Here is a 16043-nt window from a genome sequence, read left to right as displayed (position 1 = left end):
GTGCACCTGTGCTTAAAAGATAAAACACGACAAACGCCACCTCTACCAAGCGAGCCTCTGCGGGCTCTGGCCTCCCTCCACCCCGCGGCCGGAGGGGCAGGGCCGAGGCCGGCTCCCCGCAGCCGCCGGCCCGCCGGGAAGGAGCGGCTTCCAGGCCGGCCTCCCGGCTCTCACCTCAGCTCCTCTTCGACGGTCCGGCGGGGCTGTTCGGCCGAGGCCACCACCGGGGAAGCCGCAGAGGTCTTGTTCTTCAGGATTCCCTTGATGGGCCGGTGCGAGGCCGTCGAGGCCGCCATTGCCGGTCGCTCCGGCTGTCGGCTCAGGGTCGCAGCTGTCGTGGAGTCCTGGAGGAGAAGGGGTGGGCGCTGCAGAGACCCTCCAGGCAGCCGCGGAGCCGAGGCCGGGCTACAGCAGCCTCACCCGCTGTTGCGGAAACCACTACCGGCGTCACCGTCACGACACAATGACCGCAACGCCACAGCCGATGCCGCGCGGCGGGCGGCCCTCAGCCGCCGGCACAGGACACCGCCGCCCGCGGAGGAGGCCGGACTTGTGCCCCAGCGCGGGAGCGACGCGGACGCCCAAGCCAAGCTCGGCCCGCCCTCTCGCGATATCTAGGGCGGGGGCGGGCGAGAAACAAAGCCAGCCCTCAGGCCCCGCCCCTCCTGGCCCCGCCCCGCCCCGCTGCTCCTCTGAGCTCGCCCGGCTCAGTCGCCCCGCACTTGAGTGTGTAAACATTCAGCGAAGAGTCTGCTGGCCGCTGTACAGATCTGCAGGGCGGTCAAGTAATCTCTCCCATCGCCGTATGAGGCCTTGTTGCTATTTCTGTTTTATGCCAGAAAACTGAGACTCAACGGGTGACCTCACTCCCCGAAGATAAGAGACGTTAGCTGACTGTGAACGTTGTAGCTCCCACTTCTATTTAACCTTAATAATTCCTTCCTTTTCTTTTTCTCTCTTTTTCTTCTCTTTCTTCTTTTTTCTTTTGAGGCAAGGTCTTTCAATGTAGACCAGGCTGGTCTCGAACCCATAGAGATCTACCTGCCTCTTGTCTCCTCTGAGTGCTGGAATTAAAGCCTGTGCCACCACACCCAGTCCGTCACAATAATTTAACTCCCTATTGTAAAATCCTGGACTATCAGAATTGGAATGCTCCTCAGAGACCTATTGTGAAACCACATAATAGTCACTTTTAAGATATCATAGAAAGCTAGCATTGGAAAGACCGTTGGAGAAGCTGACGGACAGAGAGAAGAAATACTGCCACTTCCAGGCAGCCTGTCTGCAGCCTATGCAGAACACAAGAAGGGTACAAGGCAAGGAGCAACAAGATGCCAGAAGTCAGGAGAGCTATTTGTCACACATTCAAACTCTCTGCCCTCAGAGGGAGCCAAGTCTCCTGCACTTAATTTAGGAATTCAGGCCCCCAGTACATTTCTGCTGCGCTTCTCGGGTGTGAAAATCCTCCTGGCTCCTTCACACCATCCAGCTATTTTCTACTACTCTCTCCTGATCAGACTTCTCAGTGACCTATGACAGGCAGAGCAGGCTAAGGCACAAGATAGTGCCACCTCATCAGGTTCAAACCCCCCTCCCCCCAGATCTTATCCACTGCTAGGTATCTTGTAGGGACTTTGTCACAGGGATGCCCATACCATGGCATGGTTATCCAGCCACTAGAGAGGCCAGAACTCACTCCCTTCCCCCAGCTCTGACTCAGGAAGCCAAGACAGAGGAGACTCCAAAGGCTTCTGTCTGTCCGGGAGGGAGAGGCAAGGTTCTACTTTATTTTTAAGAGGTACTCTCAGAATGAGACTTCTGCCTAGGCGTCTGGAAGACAATACTGTTTGCTGGCTTTAGGACTCTGTTCCTGGGAACAGCTTCAGGTTTCCTGAAACGGTTCAGATTTTCCAGGCTGGCCCCTGGCTGAGTTCCTGCCAGGGGAAGGCCTCCTGAGGGAAAGAATGCAGCTGGAGATAATGGGGGGAAGGGCGCAGGGAGGTGAGACGGAAGTGGCCTTGCTGGTCACAGAGCCCAGTGTGTCCTGGGGTTTCTGAGGCGAAGCTGTAACAGCAGTCCTTGGCTTGGAGCCCACCTCTGTTCCAATACAGTCCAATGTCTCCTACTGCCCTCCTCCCTCCTGGATCTTCCAGGACATCTTGTGGTACATAGAGCCTGTCAGCCAGGTCTAAACCAGGGGCAAGAGTGTCTCCGGCCTGGAAGCAGAGTGCTTCGTCTAGCACTTGTGAGAGGCTACACTTTTCTTAATGTTCATAATTATTGGGTCATTCGCTTTGTTCCTGCTTGGTCAAACTGAACTGTGACTAGGCTCATAATTAAGCATTGTCTGGCTTGGAGAAAGGAAGCTCTCGAATGAACAGGGCCACCACAGCTAGACATAATGTGTTTTATTACAGTAAGCTAAAAGTCACTGGACTGTAAGGTGAGTTCTCTGAGGAGCCTTGGAAAATCTTTCCCTCATCAAAGTTAGACTTTTGCTTCATTCTATTCTGTGCTTGATTTCAGTAAAAGTGAATACAGATGACAATTCCTTAACTGGAAAACAGCATGGGAGTTTGGCTACAAGCTTATAGGCCCTAGTGCATATTTTCCCTGGATTTTAGAACAGTTGACTCTATTCCTCAGTGTAGCCAAAAGATCTCCAAATACCTCTAAATAGCTCTCCCTCCCCATTCCACTTGTGGAGCTTGCTCTTGGAGGAGGACATCTGGACCAAGCAGTACATGCACCACGTTTGATAGTATTTGTGCTACATTTCCTGCCTGATGGCAGATATTGGATTCTGTTTCTGAAGGTAGCTTTTAAGCTCAAGGCAAATCACAAATACCGTTTTAGAAAACATTAGGGTCGGTTCAGCAGGTAAGGTACCTGCTGCCAAAGCTGACCTGAGCTTCAGGACTCAGGACCCACATGGTGAAAGGAGGAAAGTAACTTCCACAAGTTGTCCTCTGACCTCTACACACATGTGTACACACACACACACACACACCACACACAAAAAAAAAAAAAAAAAAAAAAAAAAAATGAAAGGGATTGTCTGCCCATCATTTTTGCTCTTGTTTAAAGATTTTATGGTGGTTGTCTGACCCGATACAGCATATGGGAGGAGAAGAGTTATACACTTTGAATATAACCCCTCAGGAAGTGGCTGCATCAGTTGGCTTTCTGTCCCTTGGAATGGACTGCTAAGGCCAACAACAGCACTGAAGTTCCCACTGAGAGCAGAATTCTAAATTCCAAAGCTGGAAATGGCTTCAGTGGGTGATCCCATCCTGATTGCCCAAGACTCTGGGTTCAAGAGTGGACCTCGCTGGTCGTTGGTGGCACACGCCTTTAATCCCAGCACTCGGGAGGCAGAGGCAGGCGGATCTCTGTGAGTTCGAGACCAGCCTGGTCTACAAGAGCTAGTTCCAGGACAGCCTCCAAAGCCACAGAGAAATCCTGTCTCGAAAAACAAAACAACAACAAAAAAAGAGTGGACCTCAGGTTCACAAGAGTGCCCCACCCCAACCTTTGAAAAATATGCAGAGGTTATGACTTAATGACTGCTGACTCAGTAATGGCCCCTTGCCAGGAATAGCATAGCTCCTTTTTCTTTTCAGGTAATTCCTCCCAGGGCAGGAAGATCACAGATTTTGCAGGGGCAACATTATCTGATCAAAATACAAAAAGTGTTAGGAAGAGAGACAGAGCCCCCAAGGGTGCCAGGAACAAAGATGAATTGTTCTCTGCTTGAGAAGTAGCTTTGATGTTTTTCTGTGGGACTCTTTACTGCTGCTTTTCAGAGACAGAGTGCCACAGGAGCTTGGGCGTGGCCAGGACACAGCGCACGCCCTTTCAGGACACAGCTTTCAACAGTCTCTATGTGCTTCCTGACCCTTTTATACATGAGCCAAGTCCACAGAATCTGGACAAGTAGTCCTTTTCAACGCCTGGGAGGCCAAAAGTGGAAAGAGGAAGATTTGGGGAGTGGTTAGCAAGAGATATGAATTTGTGTTTTGGCTAAACTGAATTAATCTTGTGCTAACTGGAAATCACTCCAGTTTTGTTTGTTTTTTTAGTTGGTTGGGTTGTTTTGTTTTGTTTTGTTGGTTTTTTTTTTTTTGCCTTAATTTTTTTTTGGTAACTGAAAATTTTCCATATTTGTTCACTGATTTGGTCTGCAAATTACTGAAAAAAGTAAGCAAACAATGACTTACTTGTAGTTTCATTTTGTCAATTTGGCCAGATTCGACAGCATTTTATTATTATAGAAACACATAATGGGATAAGGAGTAGACTTTGGTTCCAAACACAGAGGCTGGGGTGTTACTGTGGGTGGGGGACATGTTCTGAGCACAACCCAGGTTCCATCCCCAGCACCATTCCCACCTCCTACACAAAAGTTATAGTGTGGTGAGGTGGCTCAGTGAGTGAAGACACTTGCCACCAAGCCTGGTGACCAGAGCTGGCATGGCAGAAGGAGAGAACTGATTCCCACTTGTTCTCTGGCCTCCACACTCATGTTATGACATATATGTGTATGCGCACAAGAGCACACACAATAAGATGTAAATAAAATCAAACAGCAGCAAACCCCAGAATGCATGTGATGTGGGTATAAATACTTCAGGGAGAACATCACATGTTTGCAGCTCACGTAGTCGATGTTTATAGCAGGGAACCTTTTCTACACTGCATCCATCCTACTTTGAAATTTCTCAAGTATGTAACTTTATTCTTCTTTTATTTGATCATCTGTGAGGTCTGGATACTCCACTGTTCATTTGCCTTTATGCTACTCTCACGTTTTAAGACTTTTATAAATTTACTGCTTTGCCATACGTGGTGTTGAAGGTAGGATAATCAGTGCCTCTTCTCTATTTGCTCAAGGCTAAGCTTTTCTTGGCTACTTACCACATAGATCAAAGTCAAAACTCAACAAGTCTCCCAAACTGGAACTCATATGGTTCTCAAAACTCATTTTCTCTAAAATAATTTACTAATTTTTGAGAACGTTATGCAATGTATTTTGATCATATTCATCCTCCCCCTCTCCCACCTCCTTCCAGATCCACCCCAATTCCCATCCCACCCAACTTGCTGGGTTTTTTCCCCTTTCGCTCTCCTTTGCTTTTAACCACCACAAACTCCTTTCTTTTCAAATACACTTCCTTCCCCTATGTTCCTTGCACTGGTTGTGCAGTCCTTCAAAAGGTGCCAGTGTACTGCAAACAAAGGAGGTCTTAAATCCAATAGGGAGCACATAATAACCTAATAACACCCATTGAGCCGCAGGTAATAGTGTATGCTTACAGGCCTAAATGTGAGGGAAGCTGAGATACCAGGCCCACTAATCCAGGGAGTTCAAGGCCAGCCAGCTTGAGTTATGTAGTAAGACCCCACTTCTCAAAGCAAACAACGCAAAACAAAAATCCCACCTGGTTAACATAAGTAGGAAAATACACTTTAAAAATAACAACTTGGAGCCAGGCATTGGTGGCACATGCCTTTAATCCCAGCACTCGGGAGGCAGAGGCAGGCAGATCACTGTGAGTTCAAGGCCAGGTAGGTCTACAGAGCGAGTGCCAGGATAGGCTCCAAAGCTACACAAAGAAACCCTGTCTCAAGCTGGAGAGATGACTCAGCGGTTAAGAGCACTGACTGCTCTTCCAGAGGTCCTGAGTTCAATTCCCAGCAGCCACATGGTGGCTCACAACCATCCGTTATGAGACCTGGTGCCCTCTTCTGATGTGCAGATATACATGGAAGCAGAATGTTGTATACATAATAAATAAATAAAATCTTTTTTTTTAAAAAAAAAAAGAAACGCTGTCTCGAAAAACCAAAAAAAAATTAGTAGCAATTTGGAAAAAAGATGGGAGAGACACACAAAAGTAAGTGGTAAGAGTGTGTTGTCTGTGGAATCTGACATGCACACACACACACCTGAGCCAGGGTTTGTCTGTCTGTGTAGCCCTGGCTGTTCTGGAACTCACTCTGTAAACCAGTCTGGCCTCTAACTCAGAGATCTGTGAGCCTCTGCCTCTCAAGTGCTGGGATTAAAGGCGTGCGCCACCAACGCCCGACATCTGTACAGAATATTATCCACAGCTCGTGCCCTAGACTTACTCTATTGGAACTTATCTTACTCTATTCCACAGGAGCAGAGTTGTTCTGCCTCCATGAGATGCCCAGAAGCTGTTTGCATTGCTCCATCTTAGGTGTTAGCATTCCTTTGGAGTCTGTCTCTCTCAAGGGGCCTTTTTGTCTTCCATTATTCTCCAACAGACAAACTTCATGAACATGACGTCTGCCATAGAAATTCTCAATAAGTACTGGGTGAATAAATGAATACATTTTTTGAACAGCTCCTCTCCACGATGGCTTCCAATACTTATTTTTAATATCTCCAATCCAGAACATTCTGGGCACAAAAGAACCAACTGAAAGGTTCAGGCATTATGCTGGCTTGCCCCTGTTACCTGGTTGAACAGTCAATACCCTGGTCAGCCCAAGGTTCCATGGGAACTAAGTCTGCACGCAGGTGCAGAGGACCCCTTTAAAAGATAAGTCCCTGCCCCTTTACTCTCTCTGTTCCCGTTCTCTCTGTCTCTCTGTTTCTCTGTTCCCGCTCTCTCTGTTTCCCCGCTCTGTCTCTCTATGGCGACCGGCCGTGGTGGTCAGCCATTTACCCCTGTTCCTCCTCTTAGTCTCCCCATTCTGCCGGGCCTTATAATAAACTTATAGTCTTATGTATGTCTCGGCATTTCTCTTTTCTTCTTTTTAAACAAAACAATAACACCAACCTTTTACTGTTTCTCATATTTGGAAGTTTTCTGGTATCTTCAGTGAAAACTGAGGCCAAAGGAGGCTGAGGGTGTGTCTTGGTAGTAGAGTACGAGCTTAGCATGCACAAGGCCCTGGGTTTAAAATCCAGTGTCTCCCCTGAAAGAGAAACCTATGTGAAAACTAACTTTTCTCCCATATATTTTAACATGACACCTGTACTATTGTCTCATAGGCAATCAATTAGATTATTCCTTGTAACTGTCTGTCATTAATAGTTTCCCTACTTGGGAGCCTAACTCCATCCAAGACAGACCTGTAGTCAATATTAATTTTGCCTTAATTTTGTAAGTCTACCATACCCTTAATACTCTGACAATCTTCTTCTCATCTTATTTTTTTAATTTACTTTTTTTATTTTTTACATTCCAATCCCGGTTACATTCCAATCCCAGTTCCCCCTCCCTCCTTTTCTCCCACTCCCGCGCCCCCCCCCATTTAACCTCCCATCTGCTCCTCAGAGAAGGTAAGACCTCCCCTAGGATGTCAACTAAATCTGTCCTATCACCTCTCTAAAGCAGGACCAAGGTATGCCCCCACTACCCCCAGTGTCTGGGCTGAGCAAAGTGTCTCTCCATACAGAACGGGCTCCACAAAGTCAGTTTAGGCATTAGAGTTAGATCTTGGCCCCACTGCCATTGGTCTCATATATTGCCTAAGCCTCACCATTGTCACCTGCATTCCGGGGTCCTAGTTCAGTCCTGTGCCAGTTGACAGTGCAGAGTCAGTGATCTCTCACTAGCTCGGGTCAGCTGATTCTGTGGGTTTCCCATCATGGTCTTGACTCCTTTGTTCATATTATCGCTCCTCCCTCATTTTGACTGTACTCCAGGAGCTTGGCCCATTGGTTAGCTGTAGATTTCTGCATCTGCTTCCATCTGTTTCTGGAAGAGGGTTCTAGCTTCTCTGGGGTTATGGACTGTAGGTTGGTTATACTTTACTTTATGTCTGGTATCCAGTTATGAGTGAGTACATATTATATTTGTCTTTCTGTGTTTGGGTAACCTCACTCAGGATGGGTTTGTTTTTTTTTCCTCTAGTTTTATCCATTTGCCTGCAAATTTAAAGATGTCATTGTTTCTTACTGCTGAGTATTCCTCCATTGTGTAAATGTACATTTTCTTTATCCATTCTTCAGTTGAGGGGCATCTAGGTTGATTCCAGGTTCTGGCTATTATGAATAATGCTGCTATGAACATAGTTGAGCAAATGTCCTCATGGTGTGAGTATGCCTTGTCTTGAGGTAGATTGATTCCTAATTTTCTGAGAGATCACTGTACTGATTTCCATAGCAGCTGTACAAGTTTGCACTCCCACCAACAACGGAGTGTTCCTTTGACTCCACATCCTCTCCAGCATAAGTTATCATCAGTGTTTTTGATTTTAGCTATGCTGATGGGAGTAAGATGGTATCTTAGAGCTGTTTTGATTTGCATTTCCCTGATGACTAAGGATGTTGAGCGTTTCCTTAAGTGTCTTTCGGCCATTTGAGATTGTTCTGTTAAGAACTGTCTGTTTAGATCTGTATCCCATTTTTTTAATTGGACTATTTGGTAGTTTGGTGTCTAGTTTCTTGAGTTCTTTATGTATTTTGGAGATCAGCCCTCTGTCCAGATGTGGGGTTGGTGAAGATCTTTTCCCATTCTGTAGGCTGCCATTTTATCTTGCTGTGTCCTTTGCTTTACAAAGGCTTCTTAGTTTCAGGAGGTCCCATTTATTAAGGTCCTATTATTTGTTGCTCCCAGTGCCTGTACTATTGGTGTTATATTTAGGAAATGGTCTCCTGTACCTATGTGTTGTCAAAGAGCAATTAATAAAAAATTGGAGGGGCTGGAGAGATGGCTCAGAGGTTAAGAGCACTGACTGTTCTTCCAGAGGTCCTGAGTTCAATTCCCAGCAACCACATAGTGGCTCACAACAATCTGTAATGAGATCTGGTGCCCTCTTCTGGTGTGCATATAAACATGGAAGCAGAATGTTGTATACATAATAAATAAATAAATAAAATCTTAAAAATAAATAAAAAATTGGAAATAAAATATAATTTTATTTAGAAATGAGATACTGAAATAAATCTTTTATTTTTTCTCTCAAATGTCCCCAAATTAAAATATATTAGCATGATATCTGGGTACATCTCCAAAGTCCAAGACAGCCCCCCCCAGGTGGCACACGCATTTAATTTCAGCACTTGGGAAGCAGAGGCAGGTGGATCTCTGTGAGTTTGAGGCTAGCTTGGTCTACAGAGTGAGTTCCAGGACAGACTCTAAAGCTACAAAGAGAAACTGTCTTGAAAAACAAACAAATCCAAGACACTCAAGATCTCTGCATTTGCTTCCATCAGTTACAGGATGAAGGTTCTATGATGACAATTAGGGTAGTAACCAATCTGATTACAGGAGAAAGACAGTTCAGTTACCCTCTCCACTATTGCTAGGAGTCTTAGCTGAAGTCATTCTTATGAATTGCTGGGAGTTTCCCTGGCACTAGGTTTGGCCCAGTTGCAGGAGTCCAGTTGAAGAGAGGGAGGAGGAATTATGAGTAAGTGGAGGGGTGTCAAGATCATGACAGGGATACCCACAGAGAGAGCTTAGGGGCTCTAGACCAACAGCTAGGGGAGCCTTCATGGGACCATGAAGACAAGTCATTATTTATTATAGTTCAGATTTTTGCTTTGTTTGTGGGGTAAAGAAAAAAATTACTACCTCACATCTTTAATCCCAGTACTTGGGAGGCAGGTGGGTCTCTGTGAGTTCAAGGCCAGCCAAGGCTGTTTCATGGAGAAACCTTGTCTCAAAAAGCCAAAATAAATAATAAATAAATAAATAAAACAAAAAACCAAAAACCACTATTTTTATAAAAGAAAATCTGTATCATCCTTCGAGAAAAAACACTTTTTGAGTAGAAGCCAAGTTCCAAGTTCAAGCTGTGAACTATGACGAGCAATGTAGTTTTATTCAAGTCACTTCATTTGGCTGAGCTTCAGTTTCTCCATTTAGAAAGTGAATGTGCATGAGAGGGAGCTGGTAATTTTCCAGTGGTCAGTTGTGAGAACATACCAGAAATAGTAACTGGGAAGTTATCTCAGCTGCATATGTGTAGACACATGGATATAGACATTTTATATGTAGGTCTTGTCTTCACTTCTGTAGTTGATTTTTTTTCTGGGTCATGGGACATGTCTTAAGCCTCTGCATTTACTCATCCATTTGTTCATTCACTCATTCATTCAATAAACATGTATTAATTGTCTTAGTCCAAGGCTCTGAGATTAGAAGAGTACAGGAAAGTGGGGTTGCTGCTTTTGGAAGCTGCCTTCTAGTAGAAGACATGAACAATAAATATACAAGCAAATAGTAACGTGATAACCAAGGATTATGAGAAGTGACAAGAAAGAAATCAAAGGGAGGAGGCGACAGAAAGTTCCCAGGGCAACCACTTTTAGGTAGATGCTTCCTGAGGTGTCTGTCATCCAAACTGAGACTTAACAAAATGCCAATAACTCAGCTTCCAGCCTACCGAGGTAATTATTAGTAATTTGTAGGTGCAAAAATGACTCATCTTGGCTGCTTCCAGTGTGTATTATCATCTGTTGACAGAATGCCTCTAAGAAAAATGCATTATGTCAGCTCAGTTTTGTAGATTCCCATAGCATCTGGAAATGGGTTGGTCCTGGGCATTACCAACCACTCCCTCAATTTGGAGAGAGGATGCAGGCAATCCTCTGACTCTGTGGTTTGTACACTGACATGCTGCAGGCAAGGAAGAAACACCCACTTAGTCACAGCTATAATGCCCTGGCAAAGGAGTAGCCACCTGCTTCTTCCAGTTCTGCTCACGCTGGCCAGGGAGCTTGAGTCCATTTGTCTCTGTGAGTTCTGGAGATGGAACTGACTCAGAACACTAGCAGTATTTTGACCTGGGAGGCGTGGGAAACAGAAGGCTTAGATAGCAAGCAGGTGGAGCTGGTGGCTGACTGTCTAAGATGTTTGGAATTTTTCTCAATGCTGGCAACTCTTCTGCTAGAAGTTAGCATCCAATCCATTTGGTCTTTACATTCTTTGTGTTTTCTTTTTGATGGATGTGGACACTTTGGTCTTCCATTAGTGTACAGTGTTGGAGGAGACCACTCATTTAACACTGTAAATATATATATATATATATATATATATATATATATATATATATGAGTCCAAAAATAGACTCACAAGCTGGTGTGGTAGCATCTGTAGCCCCAGTACTTGGGAGGATAGAACAGGTGGATTTTTGTAAGCTTGAAGTCTGCATGTGTTACATAGTTCTACACCAGCCTAGGCTAGAGAGCAGGAACAGGACCCTGTCTCAAAACAACAACTGCAAAATAACTACTCACGGGAACTTTAAAACAGTGAAAGTCAGGTTGTAGGTATGCTGGCCTTGGACAAACTGTATAGTACTGCCCTGCATCCAAAAGGACATAAGACAGTACAACAGAAGTGTAAGTCAAGGTAGGAATCTCTCTCCTCTCTCTCTCCTCTCTCTCTCTCCTCTCTCTCTCTCTCTCTCTCTCTCCTCTCTCTCTCTCTGTGTGTGTGTGTTTGTATATACTTAATTTAATAGCTATTTGATAATCAGTGATGTTCTAGTTTCAGTCTTTTGCTTTGACAAACACTATGACCCAAAGCAACTTCGAGTACGAAATGTTTTACTTTATTTACAATTGCAGGCCACCGTCCACCACTGAGGAAGTCAAGGCAGGAACTCTAAAGCAGAAACAATGGAGGAACACTGCTTGCTGGGTTACTCAGATCATGCTTAGCCAGTGTTCTCATACAGCCTAGGGATGTCTGCCTCCCAGGGAACTGTGTTGCACTCACAGGGCTGAGTCCTCCCATATGAGTTAATAATCAAGATGCACTCCCCCGCACATACCCACAGGCCAATCTGACCTAAGGATTCCTTAATTGAGAGTTTCCTCCCAGATGACTCTAGGCTGTGCCAAATTGACAATCAATGCTGACTTAGACAAGTGGGTTACTTCTTTTGAATGCTCACAGGTAGCGATGTTATCAATGCACAGTGCCTGCTTGGAGAATCTTCATCCCCATTATGTTTTCTGGACAAACACACATGATTATGGTACAGCACATTTTTTATTCCTTTAGGCCAGCTAGCTCCATTGAGCCTGGTATGTCTGTATACATCTGGATGTCCTAGGTATATGTGGAAAATTTTCACATCTCTTTGAGTTTACAGGGGCATGCTTCTTGAAGCCCACTGCATGCATACTATGATGAATGATGGTGGTGCATTGTAGGGTCACCACCTTACCTGTTTCCCTTCTTTTTACTTAAGATATTTGTGGATAAAATTTCCTTGACTACACCACATCATTGAACTCTAGCATCTGGCAGCTCTTATCTCTTTTTGAGATGGGGTTCTCTGTGTAGCAACACTGACTGTCCTGGAACTCACTTTGTAGACCAGGCTGGCCTCCAACTCACAGAGATCTCTTGCCTCTGCCCCCTGGGATTAAAGACATGTGCTACCATGCCCAGCTCAAATCCCCCTTTAATCTTGCTTTACTGACAGTGGTTTTGGAGCTGAACGAACCATTGCTATCTCTGGGTTTCCAGGTATACTGAAGATGCTGAAGAGTTGGGCTGATGGGGCTTAAAGCAGAAGATTGCTCAGTTGCTAAGAGTCTTTGCTGTGCAACCATGAGGAGCTGAGTTCAGATCCTGGCACCCACACAACTAGTGATCTCATGCACACCTGAAACTAGTGCTGGGAATGACTGAGACTAGATGATGACTGCAGACTGCTAACCCAATCAAAAACCGTGAGCTTCAGGTACAGGGAGAGACCCTGCCTCAAAGGAATAAAGCAGAGAGAATAATAGAGGAGGACACCCAATACTCTTTTCTGACCCCCATGTGTACTCACAGGCGCACATGTGCGTGCACGAGCGCACGCGCACACACACACACACACACACACACACACACACACACACACACACACACAAATAAATTTTAAAAAGAACTGACTTAGCAAGGTGTGGTAGCACATGCTTTTAATCCCAGTATTTGGTTGGCAGAAGCAGGCAGATCCCCATGAATTCAGGGCCAGCCTGGTCTACAAGGCATGATTCAGGATAGCCAAAGTTACATGGAGAGACCCTGTTTCAAAAAACCAAAATAAAAATAAAAAGAGTTGACTAAGGGTTTACATTTTATACTTCACTTTCTATTAGCAGACTAGGAAACCTTGGAAGAGCAAAATGTAAAGTTTGCAATCTATAGAATATAACATGTAATTGGAGTAAAGGTATTTATTCCTGTGGGAAATACATTGGATACTGCACAATGATTTGGTAAACCATATAGGTGATAAGGCTTTTAAGACAATGCAAAGTAATGTAAAAGCTTAGTTGTTTGGTTGTTTGATTTTGTTTTCCAAGACAAGGTCTCTCTATATAGCCTAGACTAGCCTTGAATCCTCTGACCCACCCTGGCAGACATTTTATAGACATGTTGGGATTCTATTCCCTAAAAAATAGAGGTATTCCCTCAGCAACAATTTGCTTATTGTACAAAAGCATAACACTGTAGGAGAATCCTTAGAGAACCTGCCGGACTGAGGAGTTAAGGCCATCCCCCATCCCACCTACCCCTGGGCTTCCCACCTCACTGCTCCTTGCCAGCCCTTCCCACCCAGCCCTGGACTTCCTGCCTCTCTTGCTCCTTGCCATTTCTAATGAGCCCCTGTCACTTTTTCTGTGGGAAAACATCACATAACTCTTGATTTTACTATCATAACTAAGCAAACTTGATTTTATCATAAAAACTGGCCACATTTAACACTGAATATTTAATATATTTAATACTGAAAGCCTCCAGTTACTCATAATTATCAAGCTAAGATGGTTTCTTTGGGGGAAAGTCTGTTATAGAAGAAAATAGTGTTTAGCCAATCTGTGGAGATAAAAACTATCTAAATAACTTGATATCTCCCTTTATGTCTTCTAGAAGTGAATAGGGGTTCTTATTGGTAGTAAATAGCAATTGCTTTAGTAAGTGAAAAAAATTAAGTATAACATACCCTTTATTTATGAATGATGCCCTCACCTTAGAAGCATGAGACTAGTTCTGGAAGGCCTCCACATCCGGAGGCCGTTCTGGAAGAGGAGGTCCATTTGGGGCATTGACACTCTACCTTCCAGAGGACAAGGTTAAACTAAGAGAAAGTCTTAGGGTTTGTATGTATCTTATGCTACAAATAGCAGCCACAAAAAGGAAAAAAAGAAGAACCACCCATAATTTTACCATCCTAACACATTAATTGCTTTCATTTTCTTTGTTCACTCTTAGTACTTGATTTAATGCCATTATTTCATGCAGCTATAAATACTGTGTAGTTAAATTGCTGCTTTCTTTTTTCCACGCAACATTATATTATTAACTCTTTTGTCTTGAGGCTATTTTGGTTGCAAGGAACATTTGCTCAGTCAAGTCAAACTATCTCATAATAAAAAGGTAGGGACTGTGTGTGTGTGTGTGTGTGTGTGTGTGTGTGTGTGTGTGTGTGTGTGTGTATGTGTCCCTCCCCTCCCCCTATGTGTACATACCTAATCCTGCAAAAATCCAAGGGCAGGAACTAAGGAACTAAGTCAACCAAGCTTCACCGGAATTGAGCTAGAACATGGAAAGCCACTGACAACTGAAGCTGCATCGAGGAGCCTTGGGTGGGCAGAAGGTCTCTTCTGATATCCGAATTTGTGCTATGTACTCTCATACCTGCCATTGTCCATCACCAGTAACAGTCACTGCCAAATATGAGGTCTCACAGCTCTGGAACTTTCCAAACCCCTCAGGGTTTTTATTTGTTTGTTTGTTTTAGAATCTAGGAATTGAAGCCAGGTCCTTACACAGTACTAGAGAGCTTCATCTCCAGGTCTCTTTCAGTCTCTTCCATGCAGTGAGGCTGCTCAGTCTGTAGACTGGTGGCCCCTAGCTCAGGTAGACACCCCTTGGTTCAGCTGGGTGTGGCTACCAAGGTAGAGTTACACTCGCTGTTTCTAGAGAGCAAGAAGGCCACCAGCTGGGACCTCTTAAACCCCACACATAGAGCAGCAGCTCCCATGTGACTTGGTAGTTCTCACATTTTCATGAACGTGTGTCATGATATCCAGCAGGTATAACCCAGGATCCCATCCCCCACTGTCTTAGTGTCACTGCTTTCCATCTGGGGTGACACAAATAAAACATGGACATTTCTGAACTGCATCTTCCCTTTCACCTAAATTATCTAAGATATTTTTAAAACTACGTGGAGGTTACATTCTCTGAATACCTCCAGGACATAAGCCATAACTTGCCGTATTTTTGTTTTACACATACTTAACTCCACCAGAGATGTACACTTAGGTACTTATAGGCCAAATAATGAGCTCTGATATCTCCAGGGGGAAATGGTGCATTGTAGATGATAATGATGTGGCATTGATGATGCTTGTGACGGTTAGAGCTAACGACGGTTGTGCTGGGCTTAGTATATACCATCATCTTTATTTTGCTCTGTGTTTCCTACCAGCCTTCTCTTCTCCCCTGTAGTTTCCTTCCCTGCTTGGTGCCTGTGTATGGCCCTCTCCGGGTCTTTCAGAGGTTTCCTCAGGCAGGTGTTAGAAAGCTAAGAAGAAAGAAACCACATCTTCTTTTTACATTTTCATTTAGTGTGTGTGTGTGTGTGTGTGTGTGTGTGTGTGTGTGTGTGTGTGTGTATGTGTTAGGGCTAGAGTTGTGGGCACATGCATTCATTCCTGCATTCCACAATGAGTGTTGGTCCCAGAGATCAAATTCAAGTCCATGGACTTGGTGCCTTCGTCAGCTGAGCCATCTCACTGGCTACACAATTTAGTTGTTCCCATGAGACAGTAGGTGACAGGAAGCTTAGCCCTTTGAGAAATCATTGTATTCTAGGAAAGCCACCAAGTGTCTCTGGTGGACAGCCCAGTGACACACAGGACACAATAGGCAGTGCTGGGGAAAGCAATTGACCACAAAGGACCCCCTTACTATCCTTTGCCCGGCAGTTTTCAGGCTTTTTGAATTGTGACTTGGAAGCTACATTTTGAGTTTATTTTTCTTTAATTAAATGAAAAATTGTATATATTAACATAATATATATTCTACCCAAGAACTAAGTGAACTTGC

The 16043-nt window shown here is 44.5% G+C and overlaps 1 protein-coding gene across 1 annotated transcript in view; it reads right to left on the bottom strand.

Moving 5' to 3' along the window:
* The window catches only part of Ppp1r2 (protein phosphatase 1 regulatory inhibitor subunit 2), a 28439-nt gene extending 27873 nt beyond the window's left edge, over nt 1-566 (bottom strand). The window contains exon 1 of the mRNA XM_027412886.2: nt 175-566. Coding sequence (XP_027268687.1) covers nt 175-296 — 122 coding nt within the window. The 5' untranslated portion in view covers nt 297-566. The remainder of the gene's footprint in view (nt 1-174) is intronic.
* Between the last annotated feature and the right edge of the window lie 15477 nt (nt 567-16043).

Source organism: Cricetulus griseus, chromosome 4, assembly GCF_003668045.3.
Source record: "Cricetulus griseus strain 17A/GY chromosome 4, alternate assembly CriGri-PICRH-1.0, whole genome shotgun sequence".
Taxonomy (NCBI): domain Eukaryota; kingdom Metazoa; phylum Chordata; class Mammalia; order Rodentia; family Cricetidae; genus Cricetulus; species Cricetulus griseus.
Note: the sequence above shows the minus strand (reverse complement) of the source record. Positions and strands in the feature narration are given on the sequence as shown.